Source organism: Mustela nivalis (genome assembly GCF_964662115.1).
Source record: "Mustela nivalis genome assembly, chromosome: 4".
In the NCBI taxonomy this organism is placed as follows: Eukaryota; Metazoa; Chordata; class Mammalia; order Carnivora; family Mustelidae; genus Mustela; species Mustela nivalis.
In genome coordinates, this window is record NC_139023.1 from 161,604,783 (window position 1) to 161,622,306 (window position 17,524).

Consider the following 17,524-nt stretch of genomic DNA (forward strand, 5'->3'; position numbering starts at 1 on the left):
CTGGCTTCCTTTAACGAGGAGAAGAGAAGAATGTCTGAGGAGGGGAGGGAGTCCGGGGTGGTCCTGTCCCTTTAAGATCCACTCCCTGCTCCTCACATATAAGCTCACAGGTCTGACCTCTTCAGCCTAGTGCTGCAGGATGCCCTGTTTCCTTTGGTGGGCCTCGCTCTACCTCACTCCTGGGAATTGCACTGCTTGCCCTCTTTACTGCTCCGACTGCCCTGTTCTCCCAGAGCCCCAGAAGGTGTGGGGCTCGACACCTCACCACCACCCAATCCCAGCCCCTGTTTGGTTCCTTATCTTGAACAGTGCCCCTGCCTGGGTGTTCCCACCCCCAACACCAGGCAGCCTCTGGCCTTCCCTAAGACTTATGGCTTTAGACTCCTCAGCCCCAGGCCCTGGCCACTGGTTGCCTCGGGGCTCTGTCCTCCACCCCTCCCTGGCCCGTCCCTCCCCACCCCGACCTGGGCACTTGTAGAGCTTGCGGGCCTGGGCGATGTCCCCCTTGCTGAGCCGGGTCCTTTGGCCGATGGGAGGTTTCACCCCATTGACCTCGTACTTTGGAACAATGGTATCCAGGAAGATGCCCCTGAGGAGGAAAAGCCCGACCTGGGTGAGAGTCTGATGGAAGGATGGGTGGCATGCCTGTGTGCACCCAGGTCATGACCCTGCCAGAGCCCAGACATTCCTCCGTAGGGTCAGGGACGGGTGGAAATATCTCACCCTGTCATTATGCTGCCCACTGACCAGCAGCCACCCTGTTCCGTGGCAGCCACATGGCTGGAGCCTGGGGGAGCCCCAGGAATACTCTGGGAGGTCAGGGATGCAGGTTCCACATGCTTGGGGACCTGCTGGTGCTCTGGCTCAGTCTGGGTGAAGTGCCCAGCATCAGGAGATCTACGGACCCCTGCTAATCATGTGGCCAGCCTCTCCCAGTCCTTGCTCCATAGCCCCTCGTGCTAACCCTCTCTTGGGGCTGCCAGGGCCCGCACTCATCCTGCTGCTACAGGCTGCTCCTGACAAGTTCTGCCCTGGCCAGACCAGGCCCTGGGGACAGCCCCACGACTCCCGATCCATCAGTGCCTCCTGTCCCCCGAGTTCCTGCCTGCTAAGTCCTGGGTGTTGCCATCTGGGAGGAGCAGGGCGAAGGAAGCAGTCGGCCCTCCACCTCCCCAGGGTCCCTGACTCACACCCAGTTGGGTGGAACTCGGCAGGGGGGAGGGTGGGATGTGGTGGGAAATGTCCAGGGGAGGTCTGTGGCCATGGTGGGGGTGGTGGATGACCTCACCACCCTTCCTCCTGTCTCTGTTCCCTCAGGTCTGGAGGCAGGGAGACTGAGGAGGGGCTGGGACAGAGCAGGAGAGCAGACAGAGGATGAGGAAAGAGCCAGGCATGGGAAAGGCCAGGCCGGGAAGGGGAGCCTGAGGAGGAGGCGGGAGGGGCCTTTTCCCACACTTTGCTAAGGAGAAGCTGTGGGGGACAGAGGCTGGGCCACTACCTCAGGGGGTTCTGGCTGTGATTTCTGGGAATGTGGGCCCGGAAAAGGAGTAATTGTGCATGCACTTGTGAGCAGGAGAGAGAGGCTAGTTCAGGGCAGGAGGAAGCCTTCGTACAAATTAGCCAGTTACAAAAAGGCAGATTGATTAGAAAGGATGACCCCAGGGAGAAAAATGTGCCTCTTTTGGCTGAAAGATGAGGGAAAAGCTCAGCTCCCTTAGGCTGATACAGCTCTGGGGCGACGGCATTTATCTAGGCGGCCAGTAGAGTGGCTGGATTTTCAACCTGTTGAGCCAGGTGCCCTCATTTACATGGTACTAGGCTTTGTGAGTGCCAGCTGGGCCATGGACCCAGCATGGAAGAGGACAGCAGGGCAGGTAGCCCCCACGGGTCCTCTGTTTGGGGACTGCAGCCACCCAGAAGTCCATGCTTGTCCTTGGGGACTGCCCCAGTTGGGCAGCCTAGTGCAAAATGATAGGCCCAAAGAGAATGGCCTACAGGGGGCGGGACTGGGCTGCCCCAGAGGAGGCCAGGCCCCATCTCTCACCTGGAGAATGTGTTCCGGGCATAGTGCATGATACTGTCAAAATCATAGGTCTCCCCCAGGGACTCCACCTCCTGGAGCTCCATCTTCAAGAAGTTATACTCCTGCCCTGCGAAGATCAGGAAAAAGGTTTGGGGGGGGGGTAGGCAGGGTGGGTCTGTGTGGGGCAGTGCCACATTTTCAGGGGTGGGGTCCTCCCTGCACTTGAGAGGTATCCCCCCTACCTGGGGGTCTGGGGAGTGGCCAAGGGAAGTCTGGGGGTAAGGATAGGTCTCTAGAAGAGTCTGTCCTGCAGAGGGGCAGGGTCAATGAGGACTGGCCGGAGGGAAGGCTCAGGGAGTATGGGAAGGAAGCACTTATTTCTAGAACCACAGGGAGATGAAAGCCGGGAAGAATGGATGAGGCCTAGGAGGGAGGAAGGAAGCAGGCTGGGAGGGGAGGGAGGTAGCCTGGAGAAACAAGAAAGAAAAAACCCTTAGAGGAGAGACTAGGCAAAGGGCAGAAGACTGAGGAAAAGTGAAGAGAAAGGCTGAGATGCCATGGGGGATGTGCCAATTCCCTCCACCAAATCCCCACCACCCCAGGGCAGCTGGGCTCTGGCTTGCCTGATGGCCTCTTGTCTAGGACCCGGATCTCTCCCAGCCCCCTCAAGCAGCTCTAGAACTGATCAACCATGTCAGAGCTGCTCCTGGCAAGGAGCAGAAGCCTCAAGGCTGGGGTCTGGACAAACCTGGGCCCTGGACAAGGGCTGCCCACTAAGCTGACCAAAAGCGATGGCTCCAGGCAGCAGCTCCCACTCCTACCAGAGGCCTTGGAGCGTCGGGCCCCGGGGGCTGCTGCGGCACACAGCTAGGCACCAAGGTCAAGGCACTACCTGGCTGGATGTTTTCCCGCACGATGGACACGTGGCGGTCCCGGTCTGGTCTTGTGTGTTCATGCCAGAAGCCGATGACATGACCCAGTTCGTGGACAACGATGCCGAACTTGTCACAGTTCTTGCCGATAGAGATGGCCTGTGGGCCCCCGCCACGGCGACCCACGTAGGAGCAGCACCTGGAGGGCGGGGCCAGCTCAGGGGGGCGGTCCCGAGCTGGGGGAGTGCATCCACTCAGGGGCCGGGCGAGGCTGCCAGGGGGGCGGGGGGTGGGCGAGGCGCGGGGGAGGGGCCTGAGCGTGGGATGCCCAGGCTGTGTGCAGGGGTCATAGCCACATCTGGGCGGCTCCTGGAGAGATGTCCCAGGGCAGGGGTGGTGGGGGGAGACAGGTGACGAAGTGTCAGGTCCCGTTGGGGCAGCAACAGTGCCCGGGGCAGAATATAGGTTGGGATGAAGGCTGAGGGTGCAACGCCCAGGGGCCCCTGCTCACCCGCAGGGCCTGTAGGTGAATACGATGTAGCTGTCCTCATCAGTGCGCTCCAGGAAGGTGACACAGGTATGCTTCTCCCAGTGCCTCATGGCTTGCCGGAAGACCGCCCTCTGGCTACCTGCCAGGATGAAAGGGGCCAGGGGGTCACAGGGTCCAGCTGGGCCCACCCACTATTAGAGTGTCAGCCTGTTGTTGGACAGGTACACAGAAGGTACCACTCTTATCCCTACATGTGACCCGGCTGCCCCACGGTCAGGTCCAGACACAGGCTTCCTCCCTCCCCCGTCCCCCATAATCACACTCACCAGTGAAGTTTCCCCCAATGACAAAGGGGATGACCCCATCTGGCCACACTCGCTCTGGTCTGGATGTGGCTGCCCGCCGGCTCCGGGACCTGCCCTTCCATCTCCCACGGCTTCTCCTCTGCAACTGCCCACCAGTGCTCTGACAGTCCAAGGCAGAGGAATTTCCTGGGGTTGGAAGACAGAGACGTTGGTAGCAAGTGAATGAAGGGGTGGCGGGGCCAACAAATTATATAATCTATCCTTATTTTGGGGGGATTCCATATTTGCCCATATTTGTAATCCCCAAATCAATACCATTCGCTTTCTCATGGTTATTCGCTGACCTGTGCAGAGCCGGGCAGAAAAACGTGAGTTACCCACATGCCCAGCTCAGGTGGAACAAGGTGACGCTGTCAATAAGTATCCTTTTTAGAGTCTTTTTAGTGCCACTCTTTTCTCTTTTTCTTTTGCATTTGGGGGCTTTTTGTCGGTGACTTCGTTGTTTAAAATGACTCCCGTCCACCCCGATGGTGCTGAAGCACTGCCATGCCATCTGGTGTCCCAAGTGCTAGAAGGATTTCATGTGCTTTATGGAGAACATACATGTGTGTTATAGAACCTTCATTCGGTCATGAGTCAGAGGGCTGCTGGCCATGGCTCCATGTTAATGAATCCACTGTGTGTTAAATCAGGGGTCTTTTTTTTTTTTTAAAGATTTTATTTATTTATTTGAGAGAGAGAGAGAGAATGAGAGAGAGAAAGCATGAGAGGAGAGAGGTCAGCGGGAGAAGCAGACTCCCTGCCGAGCAGGGAACTCAATGTGGGACAGTCCTGGGACTCCAAGATCATGACCCGAGCCAAAGGCAGTTGCTTTACCAACTGAGCCACCCAGGTGCCCTAAATCAGGGGTTTTTAAACAGAAACACATGTACACGTAAGACGGGGTCACAAACCGATCAGATGATGAAAATCATATGAAAAGAGGCTGGCAGGCAGCGAACACTGCGTTTCTCCTAGGAGTGATGAATGGCTTAGGGTCTGTGAATTCAGTGTTCACAGTGACTTTATGGAGCAAGGTTGTCTGATTGCTCTATTCATAACTACCACGGAGAGCAAGGATTGAGCATAACTGAAAAAGAAAACCATGGTGTACTAATTTCCTAGGACATTAGGGGGGGTTTGGGACTAGGAAATGCTCCCTTCTCACCTAATAAGACTTCCTCCTTGTGGAGCATACGGAACTTGATGTCTTTAAGTGTTCCCAAATGCACGTTCTCCCGTGACATTGTAGCTTTCTGGGGTGCACTGGGCAAGTGTCACTATGTATACTGGACAGATGAGGAAACTGAGGCTGAAGATTTGCCCAAAGTCACCTGGTGGGTTCGTGATGGGCCCTGGCACTCCAACCCCTCCCTTCTGCCTGTGCTGTCTGCCAGTCCTCTCTCAGGCCCAGGAAGCCTTTCTAGTTATCAGGCCACCATGTCACCCTCCAGGGCCAGCTCTCTACAGCTGTCCGTGCCACAATCCTCCCTCATGGGGAGAGGGCAACTACCTGAGCCCCGCAGAGTGTAAGCTGAATGGGTTCCAAGTGAGAATCCCCATCCCTGGCAGGCGGAGAGCTCCCTGGAGGCAGCACCACGTTCCAGAGCAGTGACAAGGCTGGACAGAATGGAAGCAGCCCATGCCCTGACTCCTTCTCTTCTCTCACCCATTCCCAAGGGCCACGTGGGTTGCTAGCTGCTTGGGCCACACTCAAGGGTGAAAAGGACTCGTCCCTGACCTTGAAAAGCTTTAAGTCCAGCAGGGAAGATAGACATATTAAAACAAACAAACAAACAAAAGAAACTATTGAAATACAGTTCACTGACATGGTCAACAGAGTGGAGGGATGATCAGGGAAGGTTTCCCCAGCGAAGCTCTGGAGATGGGCTTCGAAAGATGCGTAAAGGCTTGCAAAGAAGGAGCATGAGAAGCCAGAAGGGGTTGGGGTGTTGAGCGAAGAGCCTCAGATTTGGGGTGAGAAGGCTTGGGTTCCTGTCCTAGCTCTGCCACTGACCAGCTCTGTGATCGTGAGCAAGTCACATTACCCCCGTGAGCCTTAGTTTCTATATCTGCAAGGCAGGGCTTGTCCTGATGCCTACCTGCGCAGGTGGCTGGAGACAGTTAAGTTAGATAATGCTTTTGAAAGTCCTTTGTCAACTGTAAGCAAAAAGAATGTCAGGTCTAGCTCCCAGGTTTGTCTGCACTTGTTGTTCCTCTGGGGAAGGGATGAAGCTATCCCAAGGGAAGACAAGCCATTATGCTGGGTTCAAGCTCATAGCCTCTGTCCTGAGAGACCCTGGCTGGGAAACAGGGAGGTTCCTTGTTTCTCCAATTCTGGAACCCATATCTGGGACATAGGAGGGCCAGCCTGTACCCAGCATACCTGCAGTTTTGACAGAAGACCTGTGGGTTGCCCGCTGCCTAAGATCCACAGCCTGCTGCGCCTGGAAGGCCCTGAGGTCCTCCTCATCCAGGGCGATGTCCCCAAGGAAGGCAGCTAGAGAGAAAAAGAAGAGGCCAGGGGGAGTTAATCCTTCTACCCAGCACTGACAGCCTCTACCCCAGGGGCTCCCTTATAGCAACTTTCGTCCTCAAACGCCTTCTGAGGAAGAAAGCTGCGGGAGACTGGCTTTGAGGCTCCCTCAGGAGACTCATGCTCACTCTGGTTGAGCTGATACCCATGCCCTACCAGAGGAAGACACGGTCATGTCACTTTGCCCATCACTCTGTAGCGAATACTTAGTAAGCACCTTCCGTGGGCCAGGCACCACTCGAGTGATGAACCAGGTAGAAAAGGGCCCTGTTTGTGGAGAGCTAACCTTCGACAATACGCAAGGAAACAAACACTGAACTCAAGAGCCGTGATGGGTCCCATGGAGAAAGCGGAAGGTGGTCAGATAACAGTGTCTACTCGGTGAGCCCAGACCCTTGGCGCTGTGCTGAGCTCACGGTATCCACTCAGCAAATGTGGTTTCAGTTAGACAGAGGAGAGGATGTGAATAAGGACAGAGCAGAGAGACGCATCAGGGAAAGCAGGACACAGAGCGGGAGCTGCCCAGCTAGGAGGAAGTTGAACCGTTCTCAAGGGACTCCTGTTCTGAGTCTCAGGGTCCCTTCTCTGGAGCAAGAAGGGCGGGTGGGGGGTGGGGACAGAGCCCCCTGAATAGGCTATTTTGATCTCCGGACCTGGGGAGAGATGTGTTTGGAAGATGGGCTAAACAATTTGCCTGTCTTTTGAGAAGTCGGGAGCAGGGAGTGGGAGGACGCTGTAGTGCTGAGCCTCTGGAAGGAGCTTGGAAGCAGCTTCACGCTGGGCTCGGGGAGGCGGGAGGCTGAACTGGATGGAGCTGGAGCACAGAGCTGCTCCCCTGAAGCTCCACCCATGGCAACATCTGCTTCTCATCCCGAGTGCTACACAGGCCTGGCGGCGGCATTACACAAATTGTTTTAACCTTGAGGCCTTGCACACAGGTTTCTCCGCCCCAGATGGCCCGCTGGGTGGACACACACACACACACACACACACACTTCATCATATGCAGATTCAGACACATGATGACATTCACGACCATGCCCTCAAACACAAAGCAGTGTAAGTCACGAGACATGCTCCCTAACTCCCATCTGCCCCAAGCAGCGCCCGCACCGCCCACACCACCCCTGCAGGTGGAAGGCACTCCAGAATGTTTGTTCGAGTGGGGCATCACGTCGATATTCTTTGGGCCTGCAAACACATACTCTGTTGCAACCTAGACCTGGATCGACAGAACGTGGGAGTCCCTCTAGCAGTTATCCAGGCCACATTCCATCTTACAGATATGGAAACTGGGGCCTGGAAGGGAAATGGTCTCCCAAGTGCTGGTCATTGGTGAGGCTGGATGCATAACTCGGGCCTCCTGATTCCCAGTCTAGCACTCATTGTATTCAAGTGCATTATTGCTGTAGAACCCATATTGTAAATACACACAGAAATAGACACTCACGCAAACACACAACCACACACACACAAAATGCAGTCATAGCAGTCATAGACGGTTCTAAAACACGTATGTACACAAGCTCCAAAGCCCATAGACAAACTGCAAGCTCCAGACCCAGGAAGCCAGTCATGGTAGCCATAAGGACACTCTATGTAAAGGCTGAAGTCTACATTGTGCTTCCCAGCTGACAAAGTGCTTTCCCATTAAAGAATTCACTTGACCCTGGCCCACTCAGGCCATGCCCATTAAATCATACTCCACCTGTCCATTTGCCCAGGAGTGCACAGTTACAGACTCTTTGAGAGATAGCCTCATGGCTAGATTCTGCCCCACCTCCCTGACTTCAGAAATCCCAACCCTTGGGCCTAAGAAGGGAAATGACTTGCCCAAGGTCACCAGCTGGTAAGTGGCCCAGAATCTATTCCACCACAGAAGAAAGATTCTTTTCTGTAAAACGTCATCTTGCCTTGGCTTGGCAACTGATGGGACAGCAACAGGAGATGTTTCTCAGCTGACCCACAAAGCTCGCAGGATGAGAGGTACACTCTGAGAAGGCAAGGCCAACATTCACAAAAGCACATGCACACCACATGAATATCCTCACACCTTTACACGCTTTGCACAGACACTGGCATCTCCAGGCTCACACGCCCACACCTACGGGCATCATCATATACACATGTAGCTGGACATTTAGACTCATCTTTGGACATCGCAGCAAAAAGCGAAGTCTTTGTAGGCAGACAGACCTGTCTTTGAATCCCAGCTTGGCCCCTATTAGCTGACAAGTCACATAAACTCTTCTAAACCTCAATTTTCTCCTACATAAAAAGGAGCTAACAATAGAATCTGTCCCTCAGGATGATGGAATGAAATAAGCATGTGAATAAAGCGCCTAGCACAGAGCCTGGAGCACAGTAAGCACCCACTAAATGGCTCCTATTAATCTTAATCCCAAAATAGCCCCGTAAGCTCAAGATCAGCTCTCTACTTCCTAAAGGCATATCGGTTCACCCCCATTGGGCTCCTGGTTGAGTGAAGCCCCAGAGTGCTCAGAAGCAGAACCTTGAATTCCAAGCACAGAGCACACGGAACCGTGCTGGTCTGTGAGACCAGGGCAGTGTGGGGGGCAGGGCAAGTGGAAGGCGGGACAGGCCCTCCGCCGGCCACAGAGCCCTTCTGCCGAGCGGGAGTCCTGTGGTGGGGAATGTCATAGCTGAAGAATGTGTGGGAACAGAGTGGGGGTGGGGAGACATGGGGTGGGCAGGCGTTGAGTCTGAAGGCCCTGCCCATTTGGGATTCCCCCACCGGGAAGCTCTTGGGAATCTAGATGGCAGAGAGTCCAGGACAACCCCCCACCCCCTTACCCGGAAGGAAGCCCTGGGGTCAGGGTCAGGGTAGTAGCTGTTTTCAACATAGGATCAAAAGTTTGTTTTGTTTTCTGGCTGTAAACCAGCCAGGAGCCCTCGTGGCCACTCCATAGCCAGGCTGGGAGCAGGCGAGGAAAGAGAAGAGTAAGGTGGACTTCATGTGCTTATCCTCTAGGTGGGCCTCTTGACTGCAGAGTCTCCTCCCCGGGGATGCGCCAAGGCATCCCCGTCTGGGGAGAGGGAGAGGAGCTCGCCAGTGTGATGGCGCCCCAATGCCACAGGCATAGGGCATACGCATGTCCCATCACACAAATGCAGCTTCTGGCTGGAGGAGAATGTTCTCAAGCTCCCACAGACTCGTGCGTGTACTTAATCACAGCTGTGTGCTGCTACACAGGCGCGTATTTGCACACCTCCTGACGTGCACTCGGAGTACCCACGTGCACAGTTGAAGGGACTTGCCCAGAAAGCAGGGGGACACCCACAAATGTGCCCAAACACTCTCTTGACTACTTCCTCGTGCAAGCTCTCATATAATCAAACAGCTAATTCCATGTATACATTTCACAGCCCATACTCCCTAAGGGAGAAGGGCACCCTTAGAAATGAATGGGGGTGGAGAGAGAGACAGAGACACAGAGAGATGAGCTGATTCCTCCTGATATCCTTAGGCGGCTCTTAGTGGCCTGAGAGACACATTCTACACCCTCCCCATCCTCCCCCAACATCTTCTCCCAAAACCTCTAAAGAAACTAGAATTCTTGAGAGTTCCTTCTTTCTAGGGGAGTCCCATTGGTCCCCCTCCATCTGGAGCCCAGGGAGATTCTAAGTCTTTTCCTCTTCCCTTGGGGCACCTAAAAGAGAAGGTGACTCAGGGAGCAGGGGCACAGGTGGGTGGGTGACTCTTTCCAAGTGCCTGGAGGGGGAATGTGGTCTGGCAAGAGAAGGGATCACTTCTCAACCTCCAGAGCTTATGACTGAGGGCCCTTGAAATCCAAACCTGGGGCATAAGGCCCCTGGGGTGGGGACAGTGATGAGAGTTGGTGAGCTACTCCCCTACCTCCTCTTCTAAGAGCAAAACTGTGAGCTACCATCAGGGGCCAAAGTCAGGTCCTCACTGGCTCAAGGGCAATCCCCGTGTGCTTCTCTGCCTATGGGAGCAACTGTGTCCCAATTCCTGCCTCCTGGGTCTCTCCCAGAGCTCCGAGGGTCACTCCCAAGAGCTGGGAATCTCAGGGAAGTTCCCCCGGATGGTTTGGCATCCTACCATGCAAGAAATCAGGGCTGACTCACAATCTCTCTGGGCAAGGGGGAGAGAAGGAGAGAGAGAGACAGAGAGACAGTTCATATGTGCACGTGAGAGCTTGCACACCAGAGCGTGAGCTTGGTGGAACCAGCTCTCAGCACACACACAGACCAATGCAGCTTCCCACTTATTGTTCTAGTGTTGCCCACAAGATCCAGGAAACTCTCCAGGGTATCAAGGGTCTTAATTTTGCCTTGCTGGCTTCAATTTTGCCCTACCTCTGACAGTAAGTGCAGGAGGTAATCTCACAAGAAGGGGCCTGGTTATCCTGAGAGGTGATCCAGGGGAGTCAATAGGGCTTTCATTTCCAGTCTTCGTGTGCAAGGTGGACCAGAGGAGAAAGCCAGAAAGGGTCAAGGGAGCAGAGGTAAGTGGACCTATCAGGGACGTCCGAAGGCCGGAAAGCCAGGTGTTTCCGCCACCATCACGTCTAGCAACCGGACAGCGAGGCTCAGAGGGGCCAAGAGGACACAGCAACACGACAGAGAAAAGCCTTGGTACCCGAGGCATGAAGCTGTTGGTGTGGGGTCTTAGGGAGTCAGGGCGGAGGTAGGCAAGGCTGCAGCAGTCACACCCAGGAGGGAGGCCTGATCTGACCCTGACTCTTGGCCTTGTCAGGCTCTCAGGCCCTCTCAGCCACCCCCAGGCCTGGCCCAGCTCCCCACCAGCCTCACTTCACCCTGGGGCAGAGCCTTCTCCAGAGCCCTTGTTTGAAGTTCCAACTCAGCCAGCCCCACCCTAGCATGAAATCTGAGACTGGGGATAGAGCCCTCAGCCTCCAGCTGCCTCCTCCAACAATCACTCCAAAACCCTCCAGGAGTGAGATACGTCAGACTGACTTCCTTCCCATTCTTAGAGGTCTTCCCTCCTCCATGAAGAACCCCCAAACCTTCCCAGCCTCCCGTGACCCCTGGTTCTCTGCCACCACCACTGTCGCCAGGACTGCAGTGGGGGAAGAGGCTCCTTGAGCCTTTAAGCCCTGTCCTTCCAAGGTGGCACGGAACGCATCTTGGTTGGTGCCGCTGATTACATCCCCATCCATTTTGTGCCCCTCCTGGAAGCCCTCTGAGGGCAGGGGACATGTCTTACACTTTTCTCTTTCTCCCCCAACATCAAGCCCAGGGCCTGACACATATTATTAGCATTCAGTCCATGTTGATCCGCTGAATGAATAAGTGGCACAGGACAGGGACAGGGAGACACTCCCTTTTCCTGCAAACCCAGCCTATTCCTTCAGAAAAAAAATAAATAAATAAAATGAAGTGGGAGTGTGAGGCATAGAAAACTGGGGAGTAGGCAGCACACATTTATTAAGTGCTTACTGTGTGTTAATCTCTAATAAGTGTTTTATATATGTTCTCATATTTAATCTTTACCACCAACTCTACAGAGAGACATAGGATCAGTTCCATTTTACAGGTGAGAAAAGCAAAGTTCAGAGATGATAATTAACATTCCCCAGGCGGTAGAGCTAATGAGTTGTGGGTCCAGGATTGACAGCTTAGGTCTGCCAGCCTCCAAAGCCCAAGATCCATCCGCTTAGCCTCATGCCCACTCCAAGTCCAGGGAGAAAGATGATGGCTAGTGTCTGGTTTACCCACAGCCCGGCAAGGGTGGAGAAGGGCTGAGAAGATATGGCTTCTCCTCCTCCCACTGGAGGAAGGGTCTACCTCTTCTGTAGCTGGCTGTGATCCATCCACCCAAAGTAGGGAGCTCAAGGTCAAGAATAAAGGGATCCAACCCCTTATGCCACATACAGGCACTTCTAGAACTCTAGAAGTCCACTCTAGTGGACCAGGCCACTACCCTGGTCCTAGATATTTGGAGACAGGCCAAAATCAGAGGCAGGAAATTGAGGAAAGATTTTGATGGTATCTTATGGCCTGTGTGTTCTCTTGCTCCAGGCAGCCCTGTTCAGTGTCATCTGATTAGGCAAATGGCCTGAGTGCCTGGCCATCTGGTCACTCCAGGGGCAAGACCCCTCTGGGTCCAGCAGGAGTGATAGGGTTACATGGGGTCTTCATGGACAAAAAACACACCCACACAGACAAATACACACTCCAGGGCTCTGACCTCAGCTAATTAGCCTCTAGTGTTTTGGACTAAGAGAACTGATACACAGTATTTGAGTTTTCTGTGGTTTTTCCCTTTCCACCTCAACTTGGCCTTGGTAGGTACCTCTGGCACCTAAGGGCAGAGGTAATCCCCCCTCCATGGCTGGCTTCTCTAACTTTGACAGCTGACTCCTCTGTCCCAGAAGCCTTGTGTTTGGTGGGGGGACCAAGGGATACCCCAGGAGCATGACATCAGAGGATCCCTTGAGAAACTTTCTTCCTTCATTTGGGCTGGGTAGGGGGCCTCAGGAGACTTGCTCCTCAGAGATGCAGGCCTCCCGCACCGCCTGGGCAGACAGATGTGCCGGCTGGGGGGCAGCCCAGACAGGCTGGAAAACAGCAACGTCCTGGAGCCGGAGCTGGGGGAGAAGGGAAAAGTGCGCGCGTGTACACACACACACACACACACACACACACACACACACACACACACACGAGTTTGGCCAGAAAAGTTTCCTGCAGGAGGAAAAGCCTCCTTGGCCGCAGGTTTCTCCCGGGACCCAAGGAGCTTTCCCCAGGAATCTTCTGGGAAGAGAAGGCAGCGGCAGCAGCTTACACAAATAGCAGCAAAACTTCAGTCCTAAAAGTCCCCCAAAGTTCCCCCTCCCTCTCTCCCTCTTTCTTTTGTTCCCCTCTGCATTGCCAACCAGGCAGCTCCCGGCTTCCCACACTGGACTGTCCTCCCCCAACCCCGAACCCTAAGCAGCCCGCGCCTCCCCGCCGGGCCTGCCCGCGCTCCGGCCCCTGCGCCCCGCGGCCGGTCGGCAGGGTGGGGGGCGCCTACCCGCCTTGCAGGGGTCTTTGTAGTTGACGGGCTCCGAGTCGTCCTCCTCCCCCAGGTCATAGGTGTAGTCGGCCAAGTCCAGCGGCCGGCCCGGGCGCGGGAGCAGCAGCAGCCCGAGCAGCAGCGGCAGCGGCAGGCGGGCCACGCCGGGCATGCTGGAGGGCGCGGCGGCGGCGGCGGCGGTGGCGGCGGCGGGCGCGGTGGCGGCGGCGGCGGCGGGTCGCGCCCGGACGCGGGAGCCGGCGAGAGGGGAAGCGGAGGACTGGCGGCGAGGGGAGGGCGCTCCCCTCCGCTCGCCCGCGCGCTCCCTCCCTGCGCTGCCCCCCCTCGCGCGTCCCTACCTCTCCCCCTTCCCTGTCCTCGCCCCCCTCCTTCCTGTCTCCCGCCCCCTCTCCGGCCCGGCTCCTCGGCCCTCTCGCTGCGCCTCCAGCCTTCTCTGCTCCCTTCCCTTCTTTTCCTCTTTCCTTCTCTCCTCCCTCCCTCCCCACCCCCCCGTTTTAGGGAAATGAGCTCGCTGGAGGGCGGGTTTTCGCCGGGAGCTCGGCCCCCCTCGGGTCCGGGACAGCTCTCGGCCGGGCCGGGCCGTGCGCCAGCCGGGGGCGGGGACGGCGGGGAGCCGGCCCGCCCCGGGAGGGGGCTCGGGCGGCCCGGGGCGCGGGCCGGCGGGGCCGGGGAGGGGGCGCCGGGCCCCGGGGTGCCCGGCCGACGGCCGCTCCCGCGAGGTGCCCTCTAGCGGTGGCTCGTCCCGCGGGCGCCGGGCCCGAGCCCCGTCCCGGGCAGCGCGACACGCTGTCAGGTCGCTCCGCGGCTTCGGCGCGCCTCCGCCCCACGGTCTTCGACAGCGTTTCCCCGCCGGCGTCTGTCGATCTCTGCCTTTCTCGGACCCTCGCCCTTTCCCATCGCGGTCCCAGTCTCTCGAGTTCTGTAGGTCTCTGTCTCTGTCTTTCGTCCTCTCGGGAGACACCACTGGAGGGCGCCTAAAGCCCGTGGATTGCCTCGTCCCCTCGCCACTGCCCCCTGTCCCCCATCACGCCCTGACCTAGGGGGGAAGAGGGAAAGCCCCGTCGTTCCCCCAGGGACCTATCCGTCTCCTAACTGGCCCCGCCAAGAGCAGGACTGAGGGGGTGTGGGAGGATGGAAGAGGCGCATCCTTTGTTTTTTAGTCAGGCTGCTTTATTCTTTCGTGCTAGGAACCCCTTGGCCCTAGGAGCCGAATCTCCTCTGCCCGCTCCCACCTCTCCCCACAGCTCCCATTTCTCCAGCTCCAGTGTCTGTGGTGTAGGTAGGAGCAGCTTTCTGCCTCTCTGCAGAAGAGCCTTAGCGCATGGCTCTTTCCTCTTCACTTGGGGCTTCCACAGGTCCTAGGAAGCAAAGAAACACTGTTTCTACCTCAGGGAGAGGGACTGGGAGGGGGCCATCTATGACCCCCCACCCCCGGGTCCAGCTCCCTAGATGACCCAGCTCAGTGGATTCCCCAATTCCTGGTCAGCTGACATGTCAAGGTGGCGTCAGCCTTCCTGGGCCACTGCTGTTTGCAGCCCTGCAGGTCACACCTGCTCACCTGCGGAGTCCTAGATGTAGTAGAGGGGCACCTCGCCACATAGCGTGCTCACTGTGGTGCCCAGGAAGTCCAGGTCCCCAGGGGATGCTGAGCCAGCATTGTGGCCCTCTTCCTGCCCCAGCTTAGAGGTAGACACTGCAGGCTTGACCTGGGAAGAACACATGATTTGGAGCCCTGGACCCGAGTTTCTGTCTTGCCTGTGGCCCTTCTTGTGGGACCTCTGGTGTGTCAGGCCAACTTTCTGAGCCTCCTAAAAGTCTTACTTTCCTCACCAGTGAAGAGGGGGCGGTGCTGGAGTCAGAAGCCCCCAGGTGGTAAGGTTCAGCTGAGGCCAGCAGCTTGGCATCAGAGAAGAGCTGGGGAACAGGTAGGGAAGGTGTGGCACAGGTGAGTTTAGAGAAGGGCACACACCTGGCAGCCCCCCAGGAGTAGGACTTTACAGGTGACAAACAGCTGCCATCTCAAATGCTCCTCCCAGCACCCCTGGGAGGAGGACAACCCCCTCCTCCTCACCAACACACCTACCTGGAAGTTCTGGAACTTTCTAGTGAGAGCCTCAAGACTTGGGATGTTTTCCAGAGCCATCTTCATGATGTAGCAACAGGTTCCCGGGGCTGGCTTATAGGCAATCAGGAGCTGAACACAGGAACCCCAGAGTGCATTCAGGAAGGCTCTGCCTTGCTTACTCCCTAACCCTGATCCGGGGCCCTCTCCCTCTAGGTTAGGCCCCAGAGGGAGACCTGTTGGAATCTGGGGCTCAGCCTGGGAAGGAAAGGGCTAGGGGCTGCGGAGAGATGGATGCGCATGTAGTGGCACAGCTGCGTGGTCTAGCAGTCTTGTCATAGGGCCACCTCCCCAGGGTCAGGGGCTCAGGGATACCCACCCGCTGATAGTCATACACTACGATGCCGGTGGAGCCAATGGAGAAGGTGGCAGTGGTGCCCGCACGCTCCTGCAGGGCCAGGCGCTGCTGGGCTTCCGGCCCCCCAAGGCTCATCTCTAGGACCTGGGGGAGGGCACAGGGTGGCCTGGTATTTCTCTTTCTCCACTCATCCCTTTGGTCCCCATGTCCGCCCTCAGCCCTCTTTACTAAAATGCAATCCCTTCTTTGCTGAAAGCCCAGACAGGTTGGGTGGGACCAGATGCTAGAAGGAACAGGCTGCCAGGCCAGCAACAGGCCTGGTGGAAAAGCCAAAGCCAGGGTTGCCACCCTGTTCCTGCTTCTGTTCTTTCTTGAGGCACCCCTTACCTCATCCCCTCCATCCCCCTCGAACAGTTCACTCTGCCCAGCCCACCCAGCCCCCCTTTTTGGCGGGTCCTCTACCCACTGCCTACCCCATTCTGGGTTTGCTCACCATCTCAGTGTGTTTCTGGCTCATGTGAAGACCCATTAGCAGAGCCCCTACAATCACCACGACCACAAGGACTATCACCACCACTATGATGAGAAGGCGCTTGAGACTTGAAGGGAAGCAGGGGAGGCCGAAACGGCCCTGGGGGGCTGCCGAGTAGTCCTGACATGGTGGGACAGGGAAAGAGACAGGTATGAGGTCATGAAGAGGGTGCCTCTTTTCCCTGCACAAGCTAGACACCCTCCCACACCGTGACACCAATGCTACGGATGTGCAGAGGAAGGCTGGGATCAGAGAAGGCTTCTTGGAGGAAGTAGCCTGGATTCCAACAGAAATGCTTAGATGTGAAGTCTAGCACCAGTCTAATCTCTTGCTGTTTCCTCTGTACCCCGGCACCCCAGCCATCCCCATCCCTCTCCGTTCCCCAGAACAATTCCCCCAATCTGCTCTGTTTCAGGAAGGATCATCTCAGTGTGGGGAGGATCTGACCATGGGGTGTGCTCTCTCACACCTCCCTGCCTTTACACATACTACCCCTTCTTCCTTCAGTGCCTGCTTTCTCCACCTAGTAAGCTCCTACCTATTCTGAAGCCAGCTCAAATGTCATTTTCTCTGTGAAGCTTCCTGTGACTCCCCACATAGTGGCTGCTTACACAGTGCCCTTTCCACTGACCACTGGGGTGGCTCTTGGCCCCTCATGCTGGAATGACTGGTTGCCATGTTCCTCTCCCCAAGGGACTCTCCCTTAGTGGTTGGTGTCCCTGACTTGACTTAGCATGGTCCTCGTTAACTCAATGAATGAAGCAAGGTGAAGAGACCAGCTCAAAGAGCTTGGATGAGGCAGAGCCCAGCTCACACACATGTCCCCACATGGTCATACTCACCGGCGGGTTCTCAATCAAGACCTCCTTGCTGCCCACATCCATCTTGCTGCAGGCACCTTACCCTCTCATCTCCCAAGTGCAGATAGGGTCTTATATGTGCTGGTAGGGAGAGCCAACAGAGGTGAAGGATCCGGCCCCCTTCTGCCAGCCAAGCCCTTGACTTTGAAGCCTGTTTGTTCCTGGCCCTCCAGGACTGAGGTCCTGATAAGCCAGCTGCAAGAGCCCCTGAGGGCCCTTGGCCCTGGCACATGAGTCCTCTTGGCTTCAGCCAGAGCAGAGCTGGGTGAGCTGAGCAAACTTGCCCTTGGGCAATCTGTGCCTCTCACCGTAGGTGTCTTCCTGGCGTTGGCCGCCTTTCTTGCTGGCACCTGCCCCTGCAGTCTGTGGCTTTCCCTGGTCCTTTGCCAGGTTGAACCTCTCAGGCAGCCAGGGGTCTGACCC

At 56.5% G+C, this 17,524-nt stretch overlaps 2 protein-coding genes across 6 annotated transcripts in view; both read right to left on the reverse strand.

The window, feature by feature from the left end:
- The window catches only part of BMP1 (bone morphogenetic protein 1), a 42,261-nt gene extending 28,508 nt beyond the window's left edge, over positions 1–13,753 (reverse strand). Inside the window, exons 1-7 of one of the 3 annotated variants that reach the window (XM_082729276.1) lie at positions 13,287–13,750; positions 6,116–6,229; positions 3,712–3,876; positions 3,407–3,524; positions 2,916–3,094; positions 2,045–2,150; positions 465–589 (exon numbers count right to left, since the gene is read on the reverse strand). In XM_082729276.1, coding sequence (XP_082585402.1) covers positions 465–589; positions 2,045–2,150; positions 2,916–3,094; positions 3,407–3,524; positions 3,712–3,876; positions 6,116–6,229; positions 13,287–13,440 — 961 coding nt within the window. In that variant the 5' untranslated portion in view covers positions 13,441–13,750. Of the gene's footprint in view, positions 1–464; positions 590–2,044; positions 2,151–2,915; positions 3,132–3,406; positions 3,525–3,711; positions 3,877–6,115; positions 6,230–13,286 lie in introns of those variants that run through there. The other 2 variants (XM_082729278.1, XM_082729277.1) reach the window with 2 other exon arrangements.
- A 684-nt stretch (positions 13,754–14,437) lies between these two features.
- SFTPC (surfactant protein C) lies at positions 14,438–17,194 on the reverse strand. Of its 3 annotated transcripts, none has more exons than XM_082729300.1 (7): positions 17,084–17,194; positions 16,203–16,361; positions 15,731–15,853; positions 15,373–15,483; positions 15,120–15,203; positions 14,848–14,995; positions 14,438–14,647 (listed from the first exon to the last, which is right to left on the reverse strand). In XM_082729300.1, exons 1-6 carry the CDS (start codon positions 17,123–17,125, stop codon positions 14,858–14,860), a joined length of 657 nt encoding a protein of 218 aa, XP_082585426.1. In that variant the 5' UTR covers positions 17,126–17,194; the 3' UTR covers positions 14,438–14,647; positions 14,848–14,857. The 3 variants fall into 3 exon arrangements, with proteins under 3 accessions (XP_082585426.1, XP_082585425.1, XP_082585427.1); XM_082729299.1 differs by having other exon boundaries at positions 15,111–15,203; XM_082729301.1 differs by lacking the exon at positions 15,120–15,203.
- Positions 17,195–17,524: the final 330 nt, after the last annotated feature.

Bases quoted from the DNA above. Each gene is read 5' to 3' on its own strand.
- SFTPC (XM_082729299.1), bottom strand. From the start codon at position 17,125: ATGGATGTGGGCAGCAAGGAGGTCTTGATTGAGAACCCGCCG. The intron at 16,362-17,083 runs GTGAGTATGACC...CCACCATGTCAG, and splicing joins TCTTGATTGAGAACCCGCCG to GACTACTCGGCAGCCCCCCA. The intron at 14,996-15,110 runs GTAAGACTTTTA...TGTTCTTCCCAG, and splicing joins CCTCTTCACTGGTGAGGAAA to GTCAAGCCTGCAGTGTCTAC.